The sequence below is a fragment of the Chrysochloris asiatica genome, unplaced genomic scaffold (genome assembly GCF_000296735.1).
Source record: "Chrysochloris asiatica unplaced genomic scaffold, ChrAsi1.0 scaffold00354, whole genome shotgun sequence".
NCBI lineage: Eukaryota > Metazoa > Chordata > Mammalia > Afrosoricida > Chrysochloridae > Chrysochloris > Chrysochloris asiatica.
Window position 1 is genome coordinate 1,943,636 of NW_006408872.1, and position 9,984 is coordinate 1,953,619.

The following is a 9,984-nucleotide window of genomic DNA, read 5'->3' on the forward strand; positions in this document are numbered from 1 at the left end:
TCTCACTGTAAAGACATTACTTAAAATAAATAAATAAACCAAAAGTCTTAAGCAAATCTCATTTTGGGGCCTCAGCTGCTGGGTCCAAACCTTGGTGGCCCATGTATCAGAGGCAGTTGGCCCTCCTCACCCCATGTCACAATGGAGCTCAGGATGGGGGTCTACAGAGGTCATGGCAAGTACAGGGTTTCTGCTCTCCAGGTGCTTCCAGACAGCAGGAATCGTGGAGAGGCATGGGTGACCAACACAGCATTGTTCTCTCTCCATGTGAAGTTTACCTGGAAACTCAACAGTCAGTACTCCCAAGAGCAGAAACGAACTCAAGTGCTTTAAAAGTTACACCTCAAAGGAGGCCAAACTGGCCCACAGGCTTTGTTCCAAAGGGTATACTTATGTGTGTGTGCAGGTATGCTTAAAAAGATGTGTAGATGTGCATTTCCACCAGTGTGTTTATGTATGCATATATAGGTGTGTGTGTAGATATGCATGGGTAAGTATATATGTGTATAAGTGTTCACGTAGTCTACCAGCGTGCGTGTGCAGTGGTGTGCATGTGCCAGTGTGTGCTTGCATACCAGTGTGCATATATATGGGTGCGAGTGGGCACCAGTGTGTGTGTGCAGGTATGCCTGTGTACCAGTGTACGTATAAGTGTACATGTGCATCAAGGCATGTGTATCTCCACATGCACACTCAACCATCTCAACAGAGAAGTGTCAGACCCAATGGACCCAACGTTCCTGACACACAGACACCCTGAGATGTGCTCCAGAGCAAATCAAGGTTAAAACAATTACCAAAATCTTTCACTCCGGAAATCCACCAACCACAGACTTGACCCCAGTGGCCAGACAGAAGGGTCCACCACAATCTAAGGCTGGTTTCTAAAATAGGTCAGTAGAGAGTGCTGGCAATCTTGGGCCTGCTTCCTCACTGTGCTAGTTCTAAGCACAAAGGCCCAGCCTCGTCCTGGGCTCTGATGGACCAATAACACCTGAGCCCATCTGCAATTTCCTCAAATCAGCTAAATGACAAGCTCATATTCCCCTCAGCAGGGGTCTCAGCCCTTTTCCTGAGCCAGAGAACCCAGGTCTACACTCCTCAGATAGGCACGGAGTGCCAGGGGCTTCAAGGATGCATCTAAAACCTGCAGCCCCAGAATGAGGGGGTACTCACAGCTCACATGGGCTCACTCTGGAAAATGCTGGCCATTTGGTCACCCACCCACCCCCGGCCCTCCTTCCCCAGTGAGGCCAGCAATGTGGCGGTAGCAGTACATTAGAATGCCTGCTGAGCTGCAGAGGGTACAGCAAACAAATAGGTGAGCTCCACAGGCATCTAAGCCCAGCCACCGTGAGAGGGGAACCATAGTTACTTGGTAGCTTTGGGCCACCAGTCCGGCACAGAAGCAGTTAAGGCCACATGACCATTTTCAGAAGTCTTGATGTAGAGAGGACCCTTGATTGTGTCAGTGTGTAGCAGAGCCAGCCCCACATCACCCTCACTGGCCCTGAACTTTCCAGCAACCTTTCCTGCCTCGGTGAGGACAGAGGTGCCAGATGCAATGCCGTCCGCAGGGAGTGGGCCGCACAGGTGTATAGGGAACAGGCGCTTGCGGATGACGCCCATGTGGTGAGTGCGGGCAGTCAGTTCCTGGCCAATATAGCAGCCTTTGGTGAAGCTAACTCCGTTCATGAAGGCCAGGTTGGACTCCAAAGGCAGAGCCACTCCAGGGGGCAGGTCTTGGACCCCCTCTGGAATGCCTGTTGAGATAGGAGGGAGGAGCTGGGTTAGAGCTGGGATGAAAGTGACTCAGAAGACCTCAGCCATGCTGCCAGGAGAGCCAGGCCCAGGTAAGCACCAGGGAACAAGACACCTGTGTGACCCCAAGTTCCACCTGCCCCCGCCTCTCAGTTTGTGATGCTTCCCCACCTGGATATCTGGGGCTCTATACTGAAGGACTCATCACCCAGCACCCACTGAAGAGCCTCAGTTCACACCTGGCAAGCGGAATGCCAGGTGAGCCCACCTCTGACACTGTCCCCATCCAGACCACCTGCCTGTGCAGATCCCTCTGCAGACCACTCTCCACATTGCTGACAGGCCTTCTGCCTCCCCCGCTACCCAGCTGAATGTGTTACCTTGCCGGTACCGGTGCTTGTGATAGTCCCTGAGGTCCCCGCGCTGGCTTCCGGGTACCAGGTGCAGAGCTGAGCTCTCCCTAAGAGTGAGCAGCCGCCAACCCATACAGGCCGTCCTGGGGTCAGCAGCTAGAATTGTGGCCCCCTCTGCCTTCTCCTGCAGGGGCAAGGCCCTGTGGGCCCCAGGGGTGCTAGGCAGCATAGCCCATGCTCCCATCTCCTGGCAGAGCTCCACTTCTACCTTCCGCCGGATCCGGTAGAACATCAAATGCTTCTGCAGCGTGTCTGCCACTGAGATGTCACACTCAAGGAAGAAGCCAACCGCCGAATCCACACCATCCTCGGGGAGCCTGGGGGGAGACACAGTGTATGGGAGGCAGAAGGTACCTGCCATTCCTCATGGATACTGTGGGCATGAAACATACAGGGACTGACCCTCTGGACCACAGACTTCTATGCTCCAGCACCAGCTGAGAGTACGCTAAGCCAATGCACCAGTCCTGTGACTAGAATCAGATGGGGTCATGGCCAGGCTAGTCCTGACACTGTGAGCCAGCACCAACGTAAACTGAGATGGGCTCGGGGACCTAGAGACGCCCCACCACGAGGATGGAAAAAAGGGCTATGCACCCTAGCCAGACAGTAGCGCAGGCAAGGAGACAGGTTCAATAGTGGCACCCTGTGCTGAGAGAAGACAGAAAAGCAGTGCAAGCCACACTGGGGTGCGGGGTCTATGTCCTGCTGTGACAGGTGCAGCTGGAGTCTCAGGAAGACCATTCTGGGTATGGGGGGAGGGGGAGAGGGTGCAAGCACTAAGTGTGGAGGCCTGGCTCTGTCAAGGGTAGAGGGAGCAATGGACTGGGGCTTTGCTGTGGCCATACCCCTTCTCCACAGTCCCCAAGGCAAACACCATGGGCTCTCCTGATTTTAACCTAATCTGCATTTAGTATGACACTAGCTTGTCACCTGGGTCAGATATCTCCCAGGCTTCTGATCTGGGCAATCGGGTAGTCAGTGTTGCCATTTTCTGACCAAGTAGATATAGAAGAAGAGAAATGGTAGAGTTTGGGGCATGAACTAGAAGTGTGTGGGGAACACCTACTTAGAGAATGTAGGGGACAACCAATTCAATAGCCCTGGGGCCAGAAGGGGGACCCAGATTATAGATACAACTGAGTAAAGATCAGCATGAAGAGACAGAATGGGGGTAAGATCACCAGGTATTCCCTACCCGCAGAAGGCATTGGCAGGTACTCCTCTGCATCCCACGTCAGCCTCCCAGGTAAGAGAGGGTATAATCCTTTTCCAGAGAAGCCAATCGTGATCAGAGTTAAGGCAGAGTGCCAGGGCGATTTCCAAAGGTTTTCCCTACAGTGCACTGTTCATCATGTCCCGCCCTGCCCACAGTCCTTCTAGTCAGTTTCTGAGCGTTCAAGCAAGAATAACCACACAGTTGAAGAAATAACAGAGACTAAAACAGGAAGAGATTATGCCTTTAAAACACGTATGTTATTGTTGTCAGGTGCCATCAAACTGGTTTTGACTCACAGTGACCTTACGTACAACAGATCAAGACACTGCCTGGTCCTGTGCCACCCTCACAATCATTGTTGCAGCCACTGTGTCGATTCATCGCATGGAGGATCTTCCTCTTTTTCACTGACACTCCACTTTATCAATTACCATGTCCTTCTCTAGGAACTGGTCCCTCCTGATACTATGGTCAAAGTATGTGAGTCTCACCATCCTCGCTTCTAAGGGGTATTCTGGCTGTTTTTCAAAAACAGCAGTTCATCCTTCTGGCAGCCAATGGATATTCAATAGTTTAGTTTAATTAGTAAAGAATTTCAACTCTGAGCATTGTACTCTTTTGAAGAATTATATAAACATGGGATCAAATTGACAACAGCAACTTGAAAGGCTAGATAGGAAGTTCACAGGATAGAGTTTATGCTAATGAGGGAAGAACAAGGGGGTGGGATTCAACAAGGAAGGTGAGAATGGCTGTAAAACCTAAAGCATGTGATCAGTGTTTCTGAATCACACATGCACAATTTGTTGTACTTGTGTTTGTTCTGTGGTGTATCTTCTCAACAACAAAAGTAAATAAGTTTTTTTAAAAAGATTCAATCCAAAAAATTAAATATCCTCTTAATGGGAACTCCAGAGAGAACAGAGAAAGCACTGGGGAGAAAATAGGTCCCTCCCCCAGTTGTGACAACCAGAAATATCTCTGTTGTTGGTTGTTAAGTACCATGGAGTTGGTTCCGACTCATAGCGACCCTACACAAGGTTTCCAAGGCTGTAAATCTTTACGGGAGCAGAATGCCTCATGCCAAATGTCCCCTCAAAGTAAGCTTTCCAGATAAATTTCATTAAGGATCCCCAGTTAAGTTTTAATTTCATATAAATCACTTTAGTATGTATGTCCCAAATATTGCATAAGACATATGTATACCAAAAACATGTTTAACTGAAATTCAAACTTAACTAAGCATGCTATATTTTTATTTGCTTAATCTGGCAGCCCTGTTAATGGTGGTGGTTGCTCTGGAGCCAATTAAGACTGAGAACTACGCCATGTGGGCAAAATTGTTGTTGTTGTCAAATACCGTTTAGTCGATTCCAACCCATAGAGACCCTGTATAGGGTTTCCAAGGAGCAGCTAGATGGTGAGCTTGAACCACCGACCTTGCAATTCAAATGGCTTTGCAGTCTGGCGCATTAACACACAGCGCCACACCAGGACTCCATGTGGGTAAAATAGCCCAGTGGAAAACTGAGAGGAAGTTGAGGGTCATTGGGCAGTTCCTGCAACCACCACAAGAGGGCATCCACCCACCCACTTTCCCACCTAGAGTGAAGGCTTAAGAAAAATCCACAAAGGAAAATATACAAAAGCCAAGGTCTGCAATTCAAGGTTCTCCATGCTCCCATGCCTCTTCTCCACACGCCTCCCCTTCTGATACACCTCCCGGCTCTTGCTTCCCTTCCCCATTAGCTGGCTCTTCCCCCTCCAGTAAAGCTTCGCAGATCAATCAAATCCCAGGGGGAACTCTGCCTTTGCTGCTAGTGAAGTTCTAAGCCAGTTCCACAAAAACAGAGTGCAGGCTAGTCACAACAGCAAAAAGATGGAGACAGCCTACATGTCCATCAATGGAGAATGGACAAACAAACTTTAGTACATAAACACAACGGAACACTATGCAACCTTGAAGAATATCAATGAATCTACAAAGCACCTCATAACATAGATGGTGCTCCAGGACATTATGCTGAGATTGTCAGTCATAAAAGGACACATATTGTATGAGACCATTATTGTAAAAGCTTAAGAACAGATCTCCATACTAAAAGAAAACATTCTTTGATGATTATCAGAGGTGGGAAGGAGAGAATAACTCACTAGCTAGAGGGTAGACATGTTAGCTCCAGTTACAGGGATGGAAATGTACAAAGAGGGGGAGGGCAATACACCAGAAGAGGCAGATAAACAATGAAGATACGGGAAAACTTAGGGAAGTATGCACAGGATAACTGGAGTAGAGGTAAATAAAGATTTATACACAACCTTGGAAAAACAGTGTTCTGTGAGTAGATACATGGAGCAAGGCATGATGGGTAAAGGAGGGGAAAAATGTCCATGTTTGACTGTCTGTGGATATTGGTCTCCCCTGCCTACTACTGTAAAATAGACATTTACATGTGATAGAAATGAATACTGGGAATTGTGATGACAGACAGCTTGTAAGCCTGCCTTCAACCTATAACTAATTGTATTTGCTAAAAGGGAAATAGGCTTCTTGTGAAGCCTTTGTAGAGTATGGGGCCTTAGGTAGAACCCTAAGCCCCACCCAGCACCTTCTGAGTTAAGACATTCCCACTTGCAAAGACATACAGACCAACCCAGACCTACTGGGAAAACAGAAGGTTCTTATTGAAAGAAAGTCCTACAGAAAAAAATAGTGGATTGGTTGGCTGTTTGAACTTCAAGCAAGCTGTTTTCTTTGGAGACATCAAGGCAAGAAAAGTCAATGCACCCTTCTAGGACTGAAAAGTCTAGTACGCTTGCTGGTGACTGTCTGGTTCTACTTGTGAGTGGGAGTGGGAGATATACAGCAGTGAAGGCATGGACTGAGTTTGACCATGTTTCATTGGCACCCATTGACCTTGAGATGAGAAAGAAAAGAGGAAGGGCTAGCTGGTGCGGAAGTTTAGTAAGACGTGTGAACTCCTAAGCCCACAGGCACTGAACCAGCCCCTAGGGTCTAGAGCTGAGCGATTCAGCAGGTCTGAAGTGCAGAAAGGTGTGTGTGAACTCCCAAACTTACAGCTAGTATCCATTTGACCTAGAGTGGATGGCTAGTTGCCCAGAACTTGACCCAATGAAGACAAAGATGTTTGATACTGTGAACAAGAATGCAAATTGCTACAATTTGATGAACTAGACTTTTGCTTATGAATGCAGTGGCTCAAAAGTTCAACTGGAATGGAAGGACTTTCATATTAGAGAACAAGCTTGTATCTTCAGTGTACTTGGTTGGTAGGAATGAGAAATTTAGACATTGGGTATCAAAACTGGGGGATGATGGCTAATAATGGCATGAAGTGGTTGGTTTACAAGCTTTCATGAGTGTGCTTAGTTTCAGAATGAAGCGGGGGATAAGGTAGAATCCACACTGAATAGTTTTCCAGATGGATCTGATGATAGGGGATGGGGGAATGATGCAGATAGGATTTTGATTTAATTGTGAGTAACTGTTGGTGTCGGTGATATTGGTGGTTGCTTATGTGCCGTGGAGTCAGTTCCGACTCATAGTGACCCTGTATAGGGTTTCCAAGGCTGTAAATCTTTATGGGAGCAGAAAGCCTCATCTTTTTTCACTGTAATTGTCACAAGTGAAATTGTAGAAGACTAAAAGTGTGGAGTAGTGAATCTATCATTTCAGGAACAGAAGATCCCAGGACCAACAAGAAGGAAGAGCACAAGTAAAGCATGAGCTCCCTGCCTAGATAATCAATGAAAGCAGAAACAGTGACAGAGGAGGTGGCATGGAGAGACAGAGCAGTTGCAGGCTCTAAGGCTATGGACTTAGAAGGGTTGTGTGCTTGCAGGCAGAAGCCTGGCTGGCAGAGTGCCTTTTCAACATTTGAATGTATATCTATATATATAATTTTGTTTTGTATGTGTACATTTAAATATTTTTGCTTTGTTCATTTGTGAAATATAAGATGTAAATGGGAAGTCACAGGGAGAAAGCAGGCTAACTGCTATTGTATGAGGGGAATTGCAATCATTGAGATGACACAAAGTGTATACTTTGTTGATTGTGAAGTTGATGATTTTATCTGTAAATCTTCACCCAATTCACAATAAAAAGTTAGGGGAAAAAAAAAAAAAGCACGCACACAAGCTGAGGCAGCGTGATCCCTGCTTCATGAGGCAAGGAAGTACTGGAAGCATAGCCCCAAGCCCCTGAGAGCCTCCTGGGGGTCTGGGAATACGTCAATGATGGGACAATCCCCAAGCAGAGTCTCTGAGATAAACAGTCCATCAGGGAAACAGGTGCAAAGGCACACAGACACAAGCAACTTGGGGTTGACAGCTCTCGTCCCACATGCTGGCTAGAGCAAGAGTGCTAGTGGGAGGAAATGGCCAACAGGAACCAGGCCCCAAGTCTTATCAAGATGCTGATTAGACTGCCATGAAGGTACTAGAGTGCCTGCTAAATGATTTTATACCAAAGGGTTCAAAAAGTTCATGGAAAACTTCCATTATCTTTTCTTTCCATTTTACCATGAACTTTTTGAAGCCCTGTCATATGAACACAGGTGTACTCCCATATAACCTTCCTCACCTATTTATCATACATATTTATCTATGTGTCTATTCAAAATTACTGTTTATTATTACTGTTGTTACAGAATGTACATGTTAGAGCATTCACAGTTGTGTTGTTGTTAAGCCATTGGGTCGGGTTCCAACCCACAGGGACCCTGTATAGGTTTTCTGAGGAGCAGCTGGTAAGCTTGAACCTCAGGCCTTCCAGTTCAAGAGGACTTTGCAGTCCAGTGCATTAACCCACAGGTCCACCTTTATTCCTGCATACCTCCCAGTATCTCCCTTTGTCTTAGTCTTGCTCTACTGACTTCCCCTATATTGTATATTGCCTTTTCCTTCACTGGAATTAGTAATTGTGTACTATCTAGTAAGTAATTCTCCCTTTCTCCTCCACCCATCCTCTCCATTCACTTAATTCACAATAAAAGTTTTAAAAGAAGACAGAAAGAACAGAGTGTTCCCATAAACCCCCTCCTCCTTCACTGCACACAGTTTTTCTTATTATTATCTTGCATTCGTGTGGTACATTTGTTATAGTCGATAAATCAATATCAACATATTATTCACCGAAGCCCACAGTTGACCATATAATGCACTTTGTGTTTATGGTCTAATTCATTTAGCCTAAGATCTGAGATAAAGATCTGAACTTATATTATCCCTGAAAAATAAAAATAAATTATTTTTAAAAGATAACAGAATTGTTCCAAGAACTTTGTGAAGCCTCCTCATATATAGGTATGGTTGTGGATGTTTCTAAGTACGCATATGCAAATGTTTCATGTATAATCATACATATAACAGAATATATAGGAGTCCTGGAGTCCTGGTGTGGCGCTGTGGGTTAATGCACCAGACTGCAAAGCTATTTGAACTTCAAGGTAGACAGTTCAAGCTTACCAGCTGCTGCTACTCAGACACCCTATACAGGGTCGCTATGGGTCAGAACCAACTCGATGGCACAACAAGAACAACAACATAGGAGTCCTGTTGTATGTAGTGCTGTACGATAAGCCCTTGACCACAAGGTCGGTTTGAATCACAAGGCTGACGGTTCAAACTCACCAGCCACTCCTCGGAAACCCTATACAGAGTCACTATGAGTCAGAACTGATTCAACGGCACTTAACTACAAAGACAACAATAGGGAGCACAATTATATAAACTACTTAGATATCAGGAGTGAACTACTAGACTTGAAGGCTTAGGACCATAGTTTCAGAGGACATCTGGGTCAATTGGTAAAACACAGTTCATAAAAGTAATGTTCTAGAGGCCAGACTTAATGGTGGCTAGGGTGGAGGTGCAGTGAAGTTCCCCGTCAGCCAGACCACAGAACACCAGGCAAAGCACATCCAGGGCAGAGCTCCAAAACTAGGAACAACATAGCTAGGAATACTTTAAAAGTTTGAAGGCTTATAGCTAGTGGAACTTCAAGCTGAAGTAAGAAATCGTGTACTTCTGAATCTGCTGGGCTCAGGGGCACAGAGCCGACATCTTGGGTGAGACCAATCGGCAAGACCAAGCAGGGGAGCAGAAACACAACAGAAAAACCCCGTGGGAACCCTGGAGCAAAAGTGGACAATACACTTTGTCGGTTTTGCTTTGTTCTAATTTTCTTTTTTTGGTATGTGGTCATTGCCCACCCCCAATTGTTTGTTCACCTCCATCCTGATGACTAGAGGGGGTTTCTGAGCGAGTGGACACCCCCCACCCTCATCACTGGTGGGTTCCTCTGCCATGCATATGCACAGATACTCAGCCCAAGAGCAGGCCTGAACGTTTTTTGTTTTTTTTTTTTAAATGGGAAAGGCCAAGACAGGGCTGTAGAGAGGGAAAGAGAGTTTAAAAACAAAACAGGCCAAAAATTAAATTAAAGCCTGAGGTATAGCATAACAACTAGCAGTGGCATTTTATAATCTCTTAGGCAGCTTTGAAAACAAGAAGCTGAAGAGAGGACATTAAAGTCATACTCAGGTTACAGATTTTTTTTTTTTTTTT

General features: G+C 46.1%; 1 protein-coding gene across 1 annotated transcript in view; it reads right to left on the reverse strand.

Annotated features, from left to right (window-relative positions):
- Positions 1–1,371: 1,371 nt before the first annotated feature.
- IBA57 (IBA57, iron-sulfur cluster assembly homolog (S. cerevisiae)) overlaps positions 1,372–9,984 on the reverse strand; it is a 17,228-nt gene continuing 8,615 nt past the window's right edge. Inside the window, exons 2-3 of the mRNA XM_006876119.1 lie at positions 2,142–2,491; positions 1,372–1,763 (exon numbers count right to left, since the gene is read on the reverse strand). Coding sequence (XP_006876181.1) covers positions 1,372–1,763; positions 2,142–2,491 — 742 coding nt within the window. The remainder of the gene's footprint in view (positions 1,764–2,141; positions 2,492–9,984) is intronic.